We start from the raw sequence: 22,977 nt of genomic DNA, 5'->3' as shown, positions 1-22,977 counted from the left end.
TTTTTTCTTATTATAATAATTTCAAATATCATATTTTCAAAAATGTAAACATTAAATTATAGATAATCTATTTTTGTTGAGTATATATAATTAATATGCAAAAATAATATTTAATAAAATATACATTTCACTGCATTTTGTCAACTGGATTGAATGTTGTTTCTTCCAGTACAGATTAAATAACTTATTTTTCATAGCTGTATGACTAGCAACAAATTCTATGTGTTTTCCACAGCCCCAATATTCATTTTTAAAAATGAGGTAGATTAGAAATGTTTTGATTATTGCTGTGCAAAAACATTGAGAGAATTAGTAAATTTGGATAAAAATTAAACAACTCAGAAAAAAATTCTATATGTGTAACTTTCTACATCATCTTTTTCTGAGACAATATTTATAAGTAGCATTGTTATTGTTTTAAGACGGATATTTTACTGAATAATTTAGAATAACATTTTATAAAGTTTTGAGGACTTTTATAGAAACTACAGAAAATTTTGTATTATGAATATTACCACACATAAGTAATCTGTCACCATCTACCATTTTTTTTCTTTTTTAATTAATTTAGAACATTTTGTAAAAAACTGGTGTTCATTTGAAAGGATAAGTTTTGAAATGACAGGTTAATTTTATGGTAAATTTATTATTATATATCATCATAAATCAAGGCAAATGAGAACTTTAGAATTAATACTAATATTTAATTACTTTTTTAAATGAAATCAATTAAATGCTCATCTCAAGGTCTCTTTAACACATGTAAACTTATCTGAAGAAAAGTATTTGTTTTTAAATGCATACTGTAAACTTATCTCAAGAATAGAAAACATATCTCAAGAATAGAATAGAGAATCTTAAGAATAGAATAGAAAACTTATCTCAAGAATAACAGTGTAGAATACTATCAAATAATATATTATTATATTAATCTTCTAACATGCATTTTAGTTTATATTTTAATCAATTTATAAACTACAAATTTATTTCTTATTATTAATTTACTCTATTAATTTATCTAGAATTCATAAGTTGTATAAATATAAACAAGTTTAAATTTGCTGACTCAATTAACCAAAGTGGTAAAGTAATCCTAATTTGGAACAATTTTAAGTTGATTAAGTACTGGGATATGGATACCAGTGAGTATAAGTCAAGATACAAGAAAAGAACATGTAAAGCCTTTTAGAACACTGTTTGCAGTAATTAAAGAATTATTTTTAAATCTCTTAAAAAACAAGATTTTGTAAAACATCACCCACAACAAAATTGATTCAGTTGTAGGAAATTGTGGAATCAAAACACTTGCAGAATTTGATGAACAGCATAATTATAAAACATACTATGAAAATGTAAGTAAACAACAGCACATAGCTTCAACAGTGAGGAAGAAGCAACAAAGGTTCTTAGTGATAGACTACTGAAAATCATACACTCATGTATTTCTCAAGTTCCTTCCAACAATATGTATTGAAACAACATCACCAGCATTAGATGAAATACAGATAATACAAGGAGGAGGTTGTGGGTTTGCTGATGCAACCCACAAATATATTTGAGTTCCAATTCATCATTGATCTTACGAATCCACAAACTGAAAAAAAAAGATTAAAAATTCTTCCTACTGAATGATTCCGCCAAAAAGGTAGTCTTTTTCAGAACTGCTCAGTCTTCAATTTTTTAAGTCACAATGAAACATAGTATGCAAATAATACTTTTGAGATGGTTTTCTACACTCCGCAGGATTTATTTTAACTCTTTACATTTGACGGATTTTTACAGAACAGAAAGAAATTTTTGTTTATCTAAAGACAAACAGCAGATAATGTGCTGCTGTTACACCAAAAAATATTTTGGAAAAGTATTTACAGCATAAAAACAATGGTGAGGTCACTGGGTTATAGCTAGTGAAAGTAATATTCTACCATTACAGTCAGTAGACAATAAGTAATCTTGGCAATTTCATATGTATTATAAATACATCAAATACATATGAAATTGCCAAGATGCACGTTGGAAATAATGTATCATTATCAGATAATTTCCTGGTGTTATATATATATATATATATATATATATTTTTTTTAATACATTTACATAATGTCTTATAATATATATAATGTTTTAATATGCATATATATATATATAAAATAATATAAAAGAAATTAAATATATATATATTTAATTTCTTTTATATTTTATTTTGCTTTTCCTATTTAAGTGTGATGTAGTTCTTACTACATCATCCTTATTACGTCCATTATATGTCATTATAATATGCGATTAAAAGTCTGTAAAATGCAAAGTGATGAGTTAAAATGTATGTATAACAGAGAATACTTAAGATGAGTTAACCAATCTTGAGATAAGCCTACGTATACCCATTATTACAAGCACTATGCATAATAAAATACATTACAATGGTTAAGTTATATACAATGGTTAAGTGGAATAACTTTTTAATATTTGGAAGAAAGAAAATTTGTTATTTTATGAATCTGAACCAATTGAGAAAAAAACAGTTAATTAGTTATGCGGTACTACCTTTCTGAATAAAGATACACTGATCCTAAGGAATCACAGTCAGATAGTATGCTCTTACTTGTAGGGAACTTGAATTATTCTTTTGAATGTACATGTAAAGTTTTTATCTAGAGACCATATGTGACTATGTTCCCTTTCTTAAAACCAACTCTTTTCCTTATCTGTGGTTTTCTTTTCTTTAGGATATTTTACTGGTTTTCATCAAATTGTACTAAGGAGGTTGAGATCTGTGTTATTACTGTATCTTTGGTATTTGTGTGGTTTGGTAGGGATGATTCTGTAACTGGAACTGTCCAGCGAATGTATTTCATATTTGGTGGCTGTAAGAAAAAACATGTGCTTATCTGATAAATCCAGCCCTCCTATTCCATAAAAGTATAGAAACATAGCTGTTGGTTCTATACCCTAGAACAGTGTTTCCAAACCTGGGTCATGCAATCCCCACAGTGATTGTGGTGATATGAAAGAGGGATCACAAAATTAGCCTGCAACTTTTCACGTAAACAATAATGAAATCATTTTATGAGAAAAAAGTAATTTATTATAAACAATGTACTTACACTTATAAGTACACATGTAAAGGAAATAAATTAATGAGATGGTTGCGTTTGTCTTTCATTTAAAGGTTTCTTTCTCCATACCTGGATCTATGTTAGAAACACACAAAAGCAAATTGTTTTCAAGTGATAAAAGATGAATCCTATACTTAGTTTTTGGTGCAACCATAGATGAAACCCTTTTCACAGAGGTAAGACGTGATGAAAGGGATTAATATTTTCAATGCTTCTCTGACTAAATTTCCATATTCACTTCTACAAGCAATCCAAAATATATCTAAATCTTCAGATGTGGAATAGTAGTTCTAATGTTTTATTGGCAGACATTTCAATAAGCTGGTTGTGAATCTCAACTGGTAAGTTAGCAGCTGCAACAACATTTTCACTAAATGGATTCAGTATCCATCTCTTCAAGAAATTATTTTTATCTTCCGGAAAATACTCCGCCAACTGAATTTTTAGCTTACACAAATGCACCTTCATGCTCCAAACTGTGCTGAACAATAATGGCTTCTTTATCTAAATCTTTCTCACTGTAATCAGAAGTAAGTGGAAACATATCAAAACTTTTGTTTTAAAGGCAAATAATCCAGATATTAAGTTTCTTAATAAAAGTGTGAACTTTGTCTGTCATTAATAAAATGTCATATCCTTGTAAATTGATATTCAAGTTTTTTAAATGTAAAAATACATTAGATAAGTAAGCCAACAGCAAAATATACTCATTATTCTTTAAAAACATTGAAAATGACATTTGTTTATCCAGAAAAAATATTATTAATTCATTTTGCAATTCCAACAGCCAGGTTAACACTTTTCCCCTGCGATAACCATCTGACTTCTGTATGGAAAAGAAGAAATTTTTACTTTTCACCAATTTCATCACATAGTTTAGCAAACAGTCTATTCTGTAATGGTCGACTTATAATAAAATTAACCACATTTACAGGTTTAAAAAGAATTTGTTTGAGATGCTCCAACATGCTTTTTTGTGGCAAGAGAATGTCTGTGAAGGAAGCAGTGTGTCCATTCCACCCTTGGTTAAGACAATCTTTTAATTTTTTCAGAAATCCCTGTTCTTTCTTGTTATCGCCTTTGCACCATCACTATATTCTGCAATACATTTTATCTAATCTATGTTATAATTTCTAATAGCTTCATAAATACATCAAAAAGACATTGTTCTATTTCATAACCAGTATTGATTAGCAAAACAACATATTTACTTTGACTGAATTATCCTTATCACATTCACATCTCACAAAACTGAAAAATGTTTACCACATACGTTGGTCATCAAATTAAACACTAAAAACTTCATTTGCTGAATTATCTGACTGACATTGGCAGCCATGTCATCAATTTGCATTGATACTGTAACATTAGAAAATGGAATTTTTTTGCTTCCTCCACCCTGTTAAAACGCCGACCGTATCATTTGCAGCAGGCAATATGAGGTTTTCTGCAATTGTATGGGGTTTAGACATCTTAGCTATTCTCAATTCTATGAGATAAGATGCTTCAAGTGTACTTTTATCAGTATGACTTGATTTACAAATAGAAGCTTGTTGGTTTTTCAAAGTATGTAATTTTCTTTCGAAAAACTCCAAGGATTTGCTTTTATGATCAGGATGTTTAGTTTCAAAGTGTTGAATTAATTTTGGTGGCTTCATGCTTTCATCAGAGAGGACTTGAAAGTAAACAACACTCTGTGGCTTTCCATCCAATGAAGTAAAACCATAATTTAAATAACTGTAATTGTACAATCTTGTCTCTTTTTACCAAACAATTCACTGGATGTAGATGGCTCACATCATTCTTTCACAAATTTATCCATTTTGCATAAGAATTTATTGAAAAAAAAAATAAATAACAGTTATACCATTTGACCGTACACTAAAAAATTGAAACCTCAATTACTATTATTTCCAATGAAAATATACTTTTAAAAACTTAAATAAAGACATATGCTTTGCATTTAAAACTAAACTGACATTCTGCAACACCTTACACCTTTTTTATACTACTAAGGCAACGTGTTCAAATGTATCATATGCATGTTTGAACATGACACTCTCACAGTGAATATTTTTTGCAAGCAGACCAAATTACAAGGAGCACATATACATCAAGTTGAAACTTGTAAATTTCTCATGTTTGCACACTTCACACATGCATATTTACACACATCACTATCAGATAAATAGTTTTAACTAGGTTTCACTGTGTTGGGATTGGGGGGTCGAAAAATATTCATTACATTTTTTTTTTTTACCTTTTGGGGATGATGGAACTAAAAAGGTTGAGAATCACTGTCCTAGAGCACTGGAAAAATATAGTAACTGAATAAATTATGTAAAAATAAAAAATCTAATAGTAGAAGCTATAGTTTATGAGACACTTGCTGTGAATCTCCAAAGTAAAGAAATATATATAGGTCAAATTAAAATGAAGTTAAAGAAAATCTGCGGTAAAAAATAAAAAAAAATAAAAATGTTCTTGGGTCGTTAAGTTTCTTAAAGAATAAATAAAATTATTACCAACAACTTATAAGAATTTTTTATCAGATTATTTTATAAAGGGGAGCATAACTCTCCACCCTGTCAAACCTCTAATTTCATTAAAAGAATTTCATGAGAAAATATAAGTCTGAAGCCTTTGTTAAACAAATAGTTAATGTATTAACTTAACCATTATATACAAAAAATTTGCTTCAAGCAATAACTGGTTCTTTATTTAGATACTGATACAGTAATAACCATGTTCCCAAGAACATTAAAAATTATCCTCATTAAAAATGTTTTGATTTTTATCATAATTATTTATGTAATATAAAATATAAATGCAACTAACAATATAAATTCAAATAACTAAAATGGTAAACTCTACAAAAATCTTTCAATATTTTACAGTTTAAAAGATTAAAATGGCATCATGTAAAATGAAAAACAGAGTAGAAAGTTTTTATATGACTGTTTCATATTCACCATAAACAGATTTATGGGTTTTTTACTATCAGAAAATAGTAACCATAAATAATTTTAACAAGCTCAGATTTTTTATCATCATAAAACTTTCTTATTAAAAATATACAACAGAGAATGTTACTGAATGATATAAATAAACAATAATACAAATAATAATTATAATTTAAAATAAAATAAATAATATACTCAAAATATATTCAAAGAAAAAACTTCCCAGACTTGTTCTACTTGTAAAAATAATGGACAAAGTTTGCATAAACATAGGTCTGGAAACGCTTTGTTCTCAAGTCATGGCTAGTGAAAGTTTTCACCCAGATTTCAGTTCTTCTAATAAAAAGAAGCCCTACTGTAATGTTTAGGACCCAAACTAAGGAGTAAAGTTGGTGGTTTCTTATGTAATTTGAGCTGGGAAATAGGATAAAATAGGTCCCAGAACTGTAACTCCAGTAGTTTTTAAGATATCCAATGTAAAACACAAAATGTGGTGTTGAAAAACAAGTTTTTTTTAGGTTAGCTTTGTTAAATGACTAATAAATGGGAAGATTTAGTAACAAATTTGTACAGAATCTAATTTTGAAAAAATGTAAATACAGTCAATAAAAAGCAAATAAAAGCTTTTAAAGATCGATTTTTTATTGAAGCAAAATAGTTAGAAAATCGTATTATTCTTACTGTATCTAGTAAACATTATTTTAAAAACAAAAACGCTAATTACTGAAAATATTTTAAAAGAATAAAAAATTTGTAAAACAATATTTTAGCTGTGTATATTGAATAATTTACACAATTAAAACAAAATAACTACGTAAAAACTAAAATGAAATGTATATTACTTTAAAAATATATTTTTTTAATTTATGTTTATGTCGGCAATTCTAACATTCTGGTCAACAATGAAAATTATGTTCTTCATTTGATTCTGTTATCATAAATTACATACAGATAAAGGGATCATATCGTTGTGTAAAAATATTGTTTATGGATTTTGCAACAGAAATTCTGAAACTGCTCGACGTGAACATCAGCAGAGATTTCCTATAAGGTGGATTCCAAACAGAAAAAATATTTCTTCGGTGAATCAGCATTTACTTATGAAAGAAAAGGTTATTTGCATCGTGTTCGTTTTCTGTTGAAAGCCAAGTAAATCATCGTGTTAATAATGAACATCGTGTGATTCAGCATAGCCCAGGCACTAGTACAAGACAAATTTCATGTTGCACTGGTTTATCAAAAAACAAAGTGTAGCGCATCCTATGGAAAGAAATTTTTTATTGTTTTTGCCTGCAGAAGGTTCAAAATATCCGGGCAACAGATTACCTCCAGCAGTTAAACTTCTGTCATTGGCTTCTAGACAACGCTGATAAGGTAAATTCAATTTTATTTACTGATGAAGCCACTTTTATGAGAAACGAAGTCTTCAATTCTAAAATTAGTAATTAATGGAATAAAGACAATCCACATGGTACTGTGGAGATTAGTTTCAAACATAGATTTCACATTAATGTTTGGTATGGCATTATTTATGACAAAATTCTGGGACCATTTGTTTTCAATAAAAGCCTTACAGGAGATGAACACATTCATTTCTTGAAAAATAATTTGGTGGAGGATATACCTTTACAAACTAGATTGCAAATGGTTTTCTGGCACGATGGTCCAACACCACATTTTTCTTTAGTAGCTAGAAATCCCTTGAATACTAATTTCTTAAAGTCGATTGGATGAGGTGGACCAACTGATTGGCCACCATGATCACCTGACTTTAACACCACAAGATTACTTCATTTGGGGCCATATGAAAATGATAGTAAACCAACAAAAAGTTAATACTAAAGAAGAGGTACTCCTAAAAGTCCAAAAGGCTACTGAATTTATATGAAACAATCCTGAGACGATATGGAAAGTCACCGGAAATATTTTATGTTGGGCAGAGTGCTGTATACATCGCGAAGGAGGAGTAGAGATAAAAAAATTCAATTTTCTGTCTATTTTTCATTTGTTTTTCTTCAATAAAATACAGATTTTTAAAGTTTTTATTTACTTTTTATTGGTTGTATTTATATTAATTTTATCACAATTCAATTCTCTACAAGTTTTGTCACTAAATATTCCGTGTTTATTGATCATTTAACAAAGTGTTTGTAATACAAACCTAAAAAAACTTGGTTTTTGACAATGAATTTTATGTTTTACGTCGGATAAGTTAAAACTACTGGAGTTAAAATTCTAGGACTTGTTTTATCCTATTTCCCAACTCAAATTACATAAGAAACCATTAACTTTACTCCTTAATTACAAAAATTACTGTAGTAGGGCTTCTTTACTACTATTAGAAAAACTGAAATCCGGACAAATCTCTTGCTAGCTGTAACTCTAAAACAAAGCGTACCAAACCTATGTTTATATGAACTTTTTTCATTATTTTCTCCAGTAGAACATGTTCTTCAAACTTTCAGGAAAGTTTGTTTGTTTCTTCGTGGGACACTCTGTATAAGTGCTATACTAATAAAAAACAGAATTTAAATTTTATGAAATTAAAAAAAAATTACTATTTATGTGATTTAATAAATATATATAGATAGATGGTTCATTTAAAGGATGATTAGATTACCCAGTCCAAGTGGATGAGATAAAGAAAGATTTGAACGGCCAACTTCTCTTGTCAATGAAAACCACAAACGGAGTGGTGGTCTTCCGTAAGAACTTTCTCGAGGTTGTGGTGTCTTCTCTTCTTCATTGACTGTTGATGTTCCTTCTGTTTCTGACATTTTAAATTTATTCCACCAAAATCTATTTAAAAGGAAAATTAAATTTATGTAAAAACAGTTAATATGAAAATAAAAAAAATATTCAGACAGAATATTTTAGAATGGAAACATTATTATGGGTGCTGGTTCTGATGATAAAACATAACTTTATAACCTGATGGGAAGTTTGATTGTTCTAGAAAATAAAATCATCTGTATGTATATATATATATATGTGTGTGTGTGCATGCGCGCACACACACATACACAAGCATATGCATTACAACACTGAAAATTATCAGAGTAGCATTCTAAAAAGAATCACGAGTAAAATAAGGTTGAAAAATTAAAAAATTCCATTTAGTAGATCAGCTTCATAGATTACTCTATTAAAAAAAATATTAACTGCAGTTTCACTGTGTGTTTACTAAAAGATAATGATACCAGTCAATGCCACATAAAATTTAATACAACAATCAATAATATTACTAATTAGTTGATAAAATCACTTTTGTTTCATCCTTATAATATACGCACTACATATTATATACATGTATCTCAGAAATAAACAGTGTGTTAGTAGTTAAAAAATAATAATTTAAAAACTAATTATTATGTTAAAAAATAATTATTTTATGCCAGTTTTTTCTATAGTCTTTCTTGGCTTAAGCCAGATAGTTCTTTTTTAAAAATATTTCATTGGCTCTAAACTCTCCTAGTAGATCACTAATTAGATTATCATTTTGTGAACTTCTTATATAATATATCATTAAGGTATATGTGTGATGTTACTTAATAATGATAATGAAGAATTGACAAATGTATAAGAAAGATATTTGGAATATAACAATTTAAGCAAATTACAAAGTTGTCATTAGATTTTGATGGAATTGATTGAACAATAAAGTAAGAACTTGCTTAAAAAATGAACATAGACAAATTATTTAATGCAGATTAAATATTTTATAATTTTGATACCTTTTAATTTTCACTAAATATTCTTCCATTGGCTAATTTTAAAAAGATTAAAAATTTATTTTTTTTAAATAAAAATTTGTTGGTATGTTAATGTTAACATTATTTTGCACAAATTCCTGTAGTTTAAATAAACTAATTCCATTTAGTTACACATTTTACAATTATAAAAAATGAATACTAATTAAATTCTTGCAATAGTTTTCTGTCATCTCCAAAAGTTAAAAGAACTTTTCACCGATATATATGGATTTTATATATATAAGTTATATAATATACACTTATATATATTTTCAATGATGATATGACATGTTTTCACAAATCACCTCATTCATCTCATATTTGTAGTTAAAAATGCATGTGCATCATGTCCAGCATTTTAATAATAAATACAAACTAAACATTAAAAATTAATTGCATTGATAGTCGTAACAGAAAGTGTTGCCACATGACAAAGTCTACGATCCAAGCAAAGTCTTGTAATTATTTTAAAACAAAAAATTTAATAAATAATTTTGTTAATTTATTAATATTTATTTATTTATACCATAATAACCATACACTGACACCCAATAATAATACTTGATAGATGAAAATGAATTTTGCAGCATGTGAAAGATACCATGCGGAGTTCAAACCTGGAACTACTGAATGCTATCTACTACTAGATGCTATCACATCCATCTAAACAGATTAGCATATAGTATCACTAACTTAGTAAAACTTTTACATGCAATCTGCAGTGAATAGCAGTTACATGTTCTTATTTTATTGTTATTTTTCCAGAAAATAATAAATAACCAAACAAATCAAATAACAACAGAACAAACTAAACAATAATAAACAAAACTGCAAGGATAATCATAAACTGTAGGCAAAAATACAGCAATTATAACAAATAAATTACGTGTAATCTAGGCAACTATATGGTGACATGTCTCACAATGATCATTTTTCCTAATGTCGTCTTAGCAACAAACTATAATGCAGTGTAAGAATTAAAGGTTGTTAGTAGTTTTCAGCTTGGCAAAGTAGTTATATGATTACTCACAATGATACCTGATGTATAATGATATATATCTGATTATAAACCTGATTATAAACCTGATAATAAACCTTCTAAAGTACACTACTAACCATTTATTATATATGATATTTATATTATAAATTCTATTAATATAAACCACCTAGTACAGAATTTTGAGATAAGACATATCTACCTTAATTTTACCATGAAAGTATTTTCACAGGATCCAGCATCCTCAGTCATAATTAAAATATTTAATTAAACTGTTAATATTTAAAAATACTAAAATAATGAAAATTTTTTCACAATTATTGCATTTTATTTTATAAATACCAGTAAAATCATATTTATTATTTTTTTTTATTATTATAATATTTTAAATGTTTTATTACATAGTAATCGGGTTTATAAGCAGGTTTATATTTTTTATAATTATATGCATTAAGTTTTCTATAATTTTATTAGTGTAGGAATAATTTATATAAATTATCCTTGCATTTGTTTTCATATACGGGTTTTTAATGTTTGTATTATATTTTGAATTATATTTTTTATATATATTATCTATCAATGAGGTATCGTATTCATTTTTCATAGCAACATTCATTATACTATTTATTTCGTTATGCAATTCCTTTATTTGTATATTTTATGGCTCTATTTATCATGTTTTTAAAAATATTAATTTCTTGAGACCAAGGATGGTTAGAATTTTTTTTTCTTAATTTTGTTAGAGGTACATTTTTTATACACTGTAGTTATTATCTGATTGTTTTAATTTATTTTAATATTTACGTCTAAAATGTTTGTTTTTCTATTATGTTCTATTTCATATGTAAATTTTAATTCATCCATGATAAGAATTTAATTTGTTTAAAATTATTTCATGTTCATTATTTATATATTGGTTCATATATAACCAAAAGATAATAGAGTATTTCATCCATAATAAAATTTTATGTACTTGATTTATATCATGAACTACTTTACTTTCAAAATCTTGCAGTAAATCTCTGACATTACAGCGGATAAGGGAAAACCTGTAGGTAAAGTGTTTTCCTGTGTATAACAGGTTCCATTAAATTCAAAATAATTTTTACATATATTTTTAATTATTATTATAATATTATTTATAAATTTTGGGTCTTCTACATTTATTAATTTGTTTTTTATTACTAAAATGGTATAATGAATGGGAATGTTGGGGGTACATATTAATTAAGTAGAAACTTATCATTTTTGTTTTATTATTAATATTTAATTTATCAATCAATTCATACCTGTTTTTATATTGCATTTATATTCTAAATTAATTTTTGTTCTAATTATTTTATCAATCATTTTGGTAATTATATAACTGGGAGCAGATTTGAAATTAATTAATGGTCTATCATAGGGATACCTTTTTTTATGTAATTTTGCAAGCCCAATGAGTTTTGGGGCATAAGGCTTATATGGGTACAGTCTACTATGGTATTTTAATTTGTTATTATAATTAAATATTTCTTTGTGTTTTACAAGTCTTTTGTAATTCATTATATAGTCTTTTTAACTAAGTCTTTGGTAATTCTTAAAAATTTTTTAGTTGAGTCGTTAATGTTTTTAAAATCATTTTCATTTATATAATTATGCTTCAATTTAAATGACAACAGCAGTTCTTGTTTTAACAGATTTTACTATTATACAATTATTTTTTTAATTTGGTTTTTAGTTTATATATTTTGTTTTTATTTATTATTGAATTTTCATAATGAATTAAGTTTTTGTTATTACTTTTATTTTTAATTTTATTACTTATATTATTTTGTATTTTATCTTTTTCTTCATCAGTACAATTAATTTTGCTGATATTATATTCCGAATCTATTATTGGGCTTTTAGTAATTTTATCTGTATTATTTTCTGGCAAGTTAAATTTAAATAAATTTGCAATTATTAATTTCTCTTTATCTTGGAAATCAACTTTTGTTAAATTTACTAAACTTTCATTTATTTTAATTTTATCTGATTTTTCCTGTATATTATCAATTTCTGTAAGTTATACTACCTTTAATTATTTTGTTATTTATTGTTTGATAATTTATATTATAAATGTTATCATTTTTATATATTGCATTATTACTACTGTTTTTTATTTTGATCAAATCATTTATTTTTTTGTTATTTGTTTTTATTATTTTCTTTTTAAATACATTATTCATTAATTAATGTTAATTTTTATAAAATCAGAGATATAATTAAATATAGCATTACCCAAAACTTATAATAAACTGAAATGCATATTGTATAATTCAATATTTACACAGTTTCTCTTATAGTAAGTATATTTTATCTTCTGATTTACCCTGAAATTTTCTGCTTGTAATTTAGTTATACATATAATATTGTTATATTGAAACCCTTTTATATATATTTTCATGTATTTAGGTGTTGGTTTGATTTTAAACATTCTTAAATTTATTGAATTTATAATGCTACATAGTTATTGTGTAAATTGTAAAAGAATTTTGAATGTAAAGAATTAATTAAAAGTACGCAAAAGACACTCATCTTTTACATAACCCATTCATTATGGCTGATAGATGACTATCTACATTTATTATGATTCATCATTATGCACTGAACTACAATATATTTACGACAGAACAATGTTTATTTTAAGGTCAAAATAGTAAATATTTTACTAAAATTTAGTAAAAAATAATCAAAGTAGCAAAACAAAATGAAGTACATTTATATTACTTTATTGAAATATGTAGCAAGATTAGAAAAAAATAATATGTGATGTTTTATTTTCTAAAAAAAGGTTATTTATTCACTGAGAGAGTATAGAAAAAATAAACCTTAACTATAAAAGTTATATTAAACGACAATTTTTTTTTTAACTATCAAAAATAATAAGAATAACAAAGAGAATTTAATTTTTTGAAAAGAATTATTAAAAGTCATTAAATCTCATATATTAAACCTATTAATTTTTCAACATATATATTACAGTTTATAAAATACTTTTAAAAAACTTGTATTTTTTATATTCCTTGTTTGAAATTATTCTGTTTAGTTAAAGATCTGTTTATTTATAATAATAAATTAAAAATAAATTTTAAATTAAAAGAAAAACCACCCATTGAAATAACACTTTTTGACAATAACACTAATTTTTTGATAGTGAATATATATGTATATTATATATCTATATGTGTGTATGTGTATGTGTGTGTGTGTGCACGCGCGCGCAAAGAGAGAGATAGCAAAGAGAAGCATTAGAAAATAACAAAAAAATACTATATTTATACAACAGTTAAAATTTAAAAAAAACCTTACAGTCACAATATAATCAGATCACTGAGAATAATATTTCATAAAATAATTTGAATGAGAAAATATTTTAACATTCATATCACTATGTATATAATAATAAACAAATGGTAGCTGTAAAGAAACGTTCCCTTTAGATTTGTCTATTGATTTCCCTTTTATTCTGTACTATACTAGAACTGACTGTACTTGGTACGACATCAAACTTTACTTCATTCTAACACCTGTTGAATAATGCTACCATAACAACTGAACTATTCAATGAATCCTTACACAAATCTTATCACAAAAAAACATCGGCGCTTTATGTTATAATAGAATTTTTTTTAAAAAAGGCTATTTATTCACTGAGAGTATAGAAATAAATTTCTATAAAAGTTATATTAAATGACAATCTTTTTTTAACTGTAAAAAATAATAAGAATAACAAAGAGAAATTTCAATTTTGTGAAAATAATTATTAAAAATTCATTAAATCTCACACATAAGCCTATAATTGTTCTCAATTATTTTTCTTTTCTTATAATAATTACATAACAATAAAAGTTAATAAAAAGGAGACATACCCGCAATATTAAAAATTAGTGGGACTTTATATGAAAATCCATGATATATTCTACGCCTGATAACAATAATTTTTGCAAATATTTACAGCACTTCATAAACTAGAAAGAACAATAAAACTGCCAAGTAATTTATTATACTTGAAAAAGATAAACTCTATGAGTAACCTTTTAGCAACAAAAATTGGCAAAAAATTAAAATAATTTTTTTGAGATTTATGTGGAAGCTCTACTCTGTCTCTTGGTGAGGTTTATGCATATTTCCTCAGTAGTATTCTCTCAACTAAGGCAAAATCAACTAACAAGGTAATTTCAAACAATGCAGTCTTTTATTATACATAACAATAACAATCATAAGTAAAATCAGTCTTTTAAAACCCACTCTTCAAATACATTTCATGTTTACATCATCAGGGCAACAGACACTTGCTTATTATTTTTTTATACAGACTAGTCTATCAATAAAAATGGATCTATTTGATAATTGACATTTATATGGTTTCATTTACAATGTCAACTCACCATGGCATATCCAAATTAAATTTATCACTGATGGGATCTAGTTGCATCATGTGCTGCCCTCTAAGCTCTGATTGCAAAACCACAATAACTTGCCTACGGTTGAATGCAATTGACTGCATCTTCTGGCTATGCCACATGTTGGGTATACGGCAAAGAACAACATCAAGAGTGCTATTCAGCTTCTAGCATTCCATCTACAAATCAGTCTGTGCCTTACAGAGCACGGCATACCTTTAATTTTAAATTACAGTCTTACTGCTTGCCCCATGCACTAGGAGTAATAGTGGTCATATTAGGCCAATTCTCAATTGCCAAACAGTGGATGTTTTTACATTATCTCTTAAATAACCAGGGATTTACAGTTTCAGAAACCATCATGGTATCAGAAATCTAATCAGGTCTGACATGTGAATCAATAACTAATATCTTTTAGGGAATGATGCATTTAGTTTCCTTTGAACTACATAATCTACAATCTACAAAAACCAGTTTATTAAATGTAGCTTCTACCATCATGTTTTTTGATCACTATGTTACACCCTTGAATTTTTCAGGACTCTACACTCTGATATGTTCCTCTCTTTTTCTGTTTAGCCTCTGGAACCACCGTAAGGTATTACTTCAGAGGATGAATGAAGATGATATGTACGAATGTAAATGAAGTGTAGTCTTGTACAGTCTCAGGTTGATCATTCCTGAGATGTGTGGTTAATTGTAACCCATCCACCAAAGAACACCAGTATCCACGATCTACTATTAAAATCCATATAAAAGTAACTGCCGTTACTAGGATTTGAACCTTAGAACTCGTCTTCGAAATCACCTGATTTGCAACGTTAAGTTAACCACCAGACCAGCACGGTAGGCTCTCTGATATGTTTCAAATTCTATGAAACCACCACATTGTAATAAATACCATTACAGTCTTACTCGGGACCTGAATAATCATAAATTTACACAAATAATTTCAAATAAATAATATTTTGAAAACTAAAATTGACCAAAAATAGATTCTCATTTTAATTAAATTTTCATGTTGGTAAACAATATAGAAAAGTCTCTGAAAATAATTCACTGAAGAACCAGGTCTGATCATTTTTATAACAGAAGGTAGCAGGTAGATATATGTTAGACATTACAACAAAATAATTGTTAAGTGACCTTATATAAAATATTAATCACTTGTAAATAATGGCTTAATCATTTATTCCCAAGAATTATCAGATCTTGGTCTTAGATTAGCAAAGAATTCAGGAGTGAAGTAAATTGATGTCCTTTTGTTTGATTTTAAAAGAGAAGGGAAAATTTTAGTTAATAATTTCGATAACAAAAGTTCTTGATGGTTAGAAAGTACAGAACTTGTTATAGTATAAGATAGTTAGCCATAAGTAGGGAAGTGATTATTTAGCTAAATACCATGCCCTGCTGTACTATTTAAATTACTGTATCATAATTTCACGTACCTATTTTAAAACTAAAGAAGAAAGTCTTTTCATAAATCTGAAAATGTATAAACATTTTCACACATTCTATTACGTGAGTTTTTACTATATTCATTTGGATTAATACAAAACATAATAATTAAACTGCTAACAGTTTAAATCAATAAACAGGATTAAACAGTTTAAAAAACAATAAACAGGAACACGTTGTTAGCCTAAATGTGTCTTACGGGAGACATTTATCACCTGAACGGAAATGTATAATATTGTTGTAGGAAATGACGGAATGAGGAGTATTGATTAGTTAACATATTTTTAAATGTGAATGTGTTTAAAAAGTGTTGGAATACATCTATTCTAAATATTTTATCCAATATTCACAACTTATTCTACATACGAAGCAAATAACAAAAAAAAATCATTCTTACTAGAGAGCAGCTTTATGTAAATAGATTTTTCACTTCATAATTTATTAATAGGTCTTTTGATATTGTCCAATGCATATTCTTTGTATTTAATTTGTATCACTCATCTGATTATTTTAGTACATTATACTATTCTGCAGCTACATATATTTCAGTGTTATTTTTTTCTATTTACAATTCTTTCAACTGCTTATTAGACTTAATTAAAGACTTTTGAAAAAGTCTACTTAAATATAAAAACATTTATTTTATAAATTCTTGTAGAAAAGCTTCCAACTGCTGGTTAATTCTTTCAGAAGTTTCTGACCTTAATTATTTATTTATATTTAAAGTATTATATTATCAGAAGTTACGGTAATTCGGTGGTGTAGTTCTGATTTCTAATCCAATCATCACAGGTTCAAAATCAACTATGATAAGTTAAAATTTTATAATGATTTTACTACTAATGCTGTGCAAGCATAAACAATAACGTAACTATTTTATCTATATTTAATTGCTATAAATGACCCAATCACCTCCGGATCCACTGTTAGGCATTCTTTAAAGGATGAAGATGAATGATTTGTAGCGTGTGTGAAAATGCCATGCCTGACCGGGATTCAAATCCAGGACCTCTGGATGAAAGACTGAGACGCTACTACTTGCACCATGGAGGCCGGCCCCAATCACCTGTTGGTATGTCATAAGTGTACTGCAAGACCAAAGGCTTAGTCTTTTTGTAACTACTACAATGAATAAGGCTTAAGATATTTAACAGTTTTATTTTTTCTGTCTAATAACAATAAAAAATGACTGACATATTACAAAATTGTTTCAAGCAAATTACTGTAAATCATTATGTTTATACAAACAAGACTAGTATTTTTCATATAAACATTTATGCTGGCATCACATTCTTTAAAATTAAGTCAAGATAAAGAATTCAGGTCATTCTGATAGTGGAAAGAACATGTTATTCAGTGCAAAAACATACATAAAAGATGAGTCTTTCTTTTATCTATCAAGTAGAAACCAGCTGGATTTGTCAGAATACTCTTAAGAGTAGATACACAAGTTATACCAGTTACACGCATTTAATAAAATTTCTTTAATAATTATTTTATTAATATTTTTATACATAAATGTGATAGCAGTTAGTTATAAAACTAATTTTATTTTTTTTAATCATTTAGTTTTATTTAATTTTTTTTTTTAAATGAGAATGAATATTATATAAATAAATATATTATTCAGATTAGTACATAATTATACATTACACAAATCAGAGAAATTGGTAGAAAGATCTGTTAAGTCTGCGGTAATTTATTAAAACTTGCAACAAAAGTATAATAAGTCCATTCCTAAATGCTGAAATGTATTATATTACACAAATGGTGTATTGGCATAAATGACAATTAATTGCATTTTTGAAATTTGATTAAGTTCATGGCCTACATATTATATATATTTTTTTTACTTGTATAATTTTTTTTAAATCTATCTTGATATAATTAAATGAAAACAATACAAAAATAACCAAATTAGCAATGTTAATTCATAACAAAATAATTATAACCTAGCAGAATATAGCAAACTCATTATAATAATGCATATCATTAAATCTGGCTCTACCAAATGTTATATTTTACCCAATTATTGGCAAGTTAGATTAGGTTTATTTATGACTATAACCACACTATCAGTGAACAGAGAATGTAAAAAGTTATATTTTTCCAGTAAGATGACTTCACACTTATTTTCTTGATGCTTTCATTTATGTGTAGTACTCCCAAGACTGAAAGAATATGAAGGAATTTAGAGCTTTCTTTTATGGAGATAATGGAATGCAGTAAAAAGCAAAAGCAATGTATTTTACATTGATCAAACATTGACAAAAAACAGTACTTATTTTTTTAAATCTTAAACAATAATATGTAATGAGAAAAATACAGTTTGTTTGAAATACACATGGCAGAAATAATTTGTATAGTCTGAGAAAGAGAAAACTGGAAGTCACTGTGGTTAAGCAAAGTTAGCACTAACCAAACTTACTTTAAAGATTATGGACTTGCGTGAGATTAAAGTATAAAACAGACTTATGTGGATAAAAATATAATGATCATGATACTGATAGAGGAGTAAAGAGTAAAAGCTGGAAGGGAAACTGCTAAAACAGTTTTAAATAAAGAAGTTTTACAGTAATCAGGGGAATGAATAAATTAATAGGAGAATTTGTGAGGAAATTAATAACAAAGTAAAGTAGGTGAGCTCAGTTTATTATCAGCTAAACAACAATTTATAGACAATACAGAAACCAGCAAAAAAAAAAAAAAAACAAATCTTTGAAATTTGAAATCAATATGTCACGTATGAATTACACAGGTTAATGCGTTGGTTCGTCAAGAATCTTATTCACGGAAATAAATACAGTAACTTTAGGAGAGAACAAATTAGAAATATAACAATTAGGAAGCAGTTAATACAGATTAGCGCTGAGTGAAAAGACAGAAAGTAAGCAGCTACAATCATTTTTAGAAAAGTGGATGCTTAGGTGAATATGGAATCAATGGAAGATAGAATAAGTCCTATGGGTGTAACGGGAACAATATATTAATATACAGGAAAAAAGGAAGTGAAGGTTGAAAAAAGCAAGATGGCGAACAAAGAGAACAGTACAGATATCCTGATGTGAGGCACATAATAGCAAATACAAAGAAAAATCTTATCGAGAGCTAAATTTAATAAATTTATATATATATATAGTATACTTAGATAATTTAATAACTGATGGGATGATGGATCCTCTTAATCAATCTTTTCTTAAGTACATTTTAAATTAAAAATGATTCCTTACTATTCAAAAACCATTGAAGAAAAATCAGATTACATGGTGGGAAAAGATAATTAATAATGGTTCAAATATTCAAAATTAATCTCAACAAAAACTTAAAATCAATGTAACAAAAATTTATTTGACGGCTATTATAAATAAAACTTCAATATTCAGTTTAACTTAGTCAGTATATATCTTACTAAGTTTTATTCTAGGTTGATTACTTTTCAGCACCTTGTACATACAAAGGATGTTTTCCTAAGATCCATCAATTTTATATGACAAAACCATACTTTTCTTATATTTTATTTTTTTTTACTAATTTTTAACTTTTTTTTTTTTACTCAATTTAGATAATACATTGTCTTTTATACAATATGGGTAAAATTCCAGACTCTGCTAGTATCCAAAAGTTTAAGGAATAAAGTTTTGAGCAACATTATTTTGTATGGAAAGAATATCAATTTTTCTAAAATAATTTTTTCTGTGCAATATAAACTTTTCTGTGTAAAATAAATTTTTCACTACGGCAAAGAGTTTTTTTTAGTTTAGAACATTATTTTAGAATGCGTTTTCTGACACTTACGTGCTGATTAATAAGAATGTGAAACATTTGTTTGATTGCTTTTGTAAAAACTGCTTAGGTAAAATATGGCACATGCTCAGCAGTCATCCTTCACCACTAGTTATGAAGTCATTGACAACATTAAAAACTGACTGCTGTAGACTCCTGGAATAAAAATTTGCAAAAAACATCGATTTAAGGATTACATCACATTTCAAATTACAAACTTACAAAGTCAATGTTCTTCAAAATCAAGAACTATACATATTAGTCTTGTGCAAATTAATGTTAACAGGAATATAATTTCAAAAATAATAAAATTTATTACATGTAAAGAATGAACTGTGTTATTACAGTATTTTTTAGTATTTATATATCCTCATCCTTAAATCCATTTCAATTCTTTTAGGCATTGAATCTATAAGTCTTAAATATTTCTTCAGTTTTTTGATTGTGAAACCCACCTTAGTCACAGCACAAATCATGTTCTCTTTGGTAGTGTGTCCATTTTTCTCAGTCTTTTCTTCACAACTGCTCACAAATTTTCAGTTGGGTTCAGGTTTGGTGAATTTCCAGGCCAGTCTGAACATTGAATCCCTTTTTGAGACATGAAAAACTTAACTTTTTTTGACAAGTGGCAGGGGGCCAAATCTACTAAAAATTAAATCAATTACAACTGATGTTCCTTTGAAGAATACTTAATTATAGAAACTTGGTAAAGATTCATTTTTGCAAAAAAAAACATCAGAAAATGTAGAACAAAATTTATACAAGTATCAGTCTAAGTTAGTATTACATATTGTCCAAATTTACCCAGAAAAACATAAGAATAATTTGAAATTAATTTATATTACATTTATCAAGCATAAAGAGTTAACCTGCATAAAATTATTAAACAATAATACATGCTAATTATATGATTTCAAATTGCATGGCAATTTCGTGAGAAATGATTCTATAGACAAAAATAAGAAAAAAATTCATATAAACATAGGTCAAAAAACGGTTCGTTGGCAAGTTTCGGCTTGTGTAACATTTAGCCCTGCTTTCTGCTTCCTCTGTGAAATTAAACCATATTAAAATTCTCAGAGTATCAGAGTACAAAACCAAGGATAACGTTAGAATACACACACACATACATATATACAAAAGGGTTATTTTTTTTCAAGGTCCGATCGGTCACGAAATAAAAACCCGTGCAAAAATCAGATGAACCTTTGAGTATATGTGTTGCACAGCGTCTCTCGTGTGGCCTTCAACCACGCCACGTCACTTTGTTTAGTTCTGAACACACAGCTAGCACGTAAACATGTCTACAACAATAGCATCTACTGTCAAGTGTGAAGTGCGTGCGATAATTAGATTTCTTCAGGCTGAGGGTGTAATGCAGCTGAAATTCATCGACAAATAAGTAATGTGTATGGTGAAACTTCAGTGAGTGACAGCAAAGTGTGACAATGGTGCAGGAACTTTAAAGCAGGACGTACAGATGTTCATGATGCAGGCAGTCAGGGAAGGAAGAAAGTGTCAACCGATGATCTTGTTGATCGAGTGGATGAGGCAATTTGAGAAAATTGTCGGTTCACAACTTCTGTATTGAGCGATTTGTTTCCCGAAATTTCAAGGTCAGCCCTCTACACAATTGCGAGTGAGACTTCAGTACTGCAAACTGTGTGCGAGATGGGTTCCCAAGGTGCTGTCCGACCACCACAAAACAATGAGAACGGACGCCTCCCTAACGTTTCTCCAGAGCTACCACAATGAAGAAGATTTTTTGAGCAAAATTGTCACAGGGGACGAGACATGGGTCCATTTTGAAACTGAAGAAACAAAAGAACAATCCAAAGAGTGGATACATTCTCATTCTCCCAGTAAACCAAAGAAGTTCAAGCGAACCTTCACCAACAGAAAGTGTATGGCTACTGTGTTCTGGGACCGGAATGGAGTTTTCTTGGTGGAATTCATGGAACGTGACACGACCATCACTGCAGCTTCATACTGCGTGACTCTTCAACGTCTACGAAGATCGACATTATTTAAAGGAATTTTACTACCCAAGAGAGAAAAGTAAGGAACTAATTAGTAATCTTCTTCTATAAGCATCTTAAGAGTAAACAATTTCAAATGTTTATTGTTGATTCTTATACAAAAAAAAAATCGAGAGTATCATAAATTCATTGAAATACGTAACAGTTCTTTTACCATGTAAGTAAGTAAGAAGTAATATCGAGGCACAAAACTTAGTTTTGAAAAGATTTTCTTTTAAAGCAATTCACATGTTGAATCACATTCTAACAACTTCATAAAAATTAAAAATATATAATATACACAGCAGTTTGTTTTAAGTTTTAATTATAAAATTATGTAATTGAAAAAACTGGTTAATTAATACTTAAATAGCACTGCTTACAAAAGATGTTTTAAATACTTTAAAATAATTTTTGTTTTCATCTAGAAAATTAAAAACACAATGTGACATTTATTACAATG

The 22,977-nt window shown here is 27.4% G+C and overlaps 2 protein-coding genes across 10 annotated transcripts in view; one reads left to right on the top strand and one right to left on the bottom strand.

Annotated features, from left to right (window-relative positions):
* The window catches only part of LOC142329714 (uncharacterized), a 246,437-nt gene that overhangs the window by 160,553 nt on the left and 62,907 nt on the right, over nucleotides 1-22,977 (top strand). The window lies entirely within an intron of this gene.
* The window catches only part of LOC142329715 (uncharacterized), a 65,835-nt gene that overhangs the window by 20,033 nt on the left and 22,825 nt on the right, over nucleotides 1-22,977 (bottom strand). For 5 of the 8 annotated variants that reach the window (XR_012757572.1, XM_075374438.1, XM_075374437.1 and 2 more), the window contains 2 exons: nucleotides 20,509-20,652; nucleotides 8,700-8,878 (listed from right to left, as the gene is read on the bottom strand). Coding sequence is in view for 7 of the 8 variants with exons in the window: in XM_075374438.1 (XP_075230553.1) it covers nucleotides 8,700-8,878; nucleotides 20,509-20,582 (253 nt within the window). In the remaining variant the exon portion in view is untranslated. Of the gene's footprint in view, nucleotides 1-8,699; nucleotides 8,879-17,625; nucleotides 17,780-20,508; nucleotides 20,653-22,977 lie in introns of those variants that run through there. The other 3 variants (XM_075374440.1, XM_075374439.1, XM_075374441.1) reach the window with 2 other exon arrangements.

This window comes from Lycorma delicatula, chromosome 9 (genome assembly GCF_047948215.1).
Source record: "Lycorma delicatula isolate Av1 chromosome 9, ASM4794821v1, whole genome shotgun sequence".
NCBI classification, from domain to species: Eukaryota; Metazoa; Arthropoda; class Insecta; order Hemiptera; family Fulgoridae; genus Lycorma; species Lycorma delicatula.
This window is presented reverse-complemented; position numbering and strand designations above follow the sequence as displayed.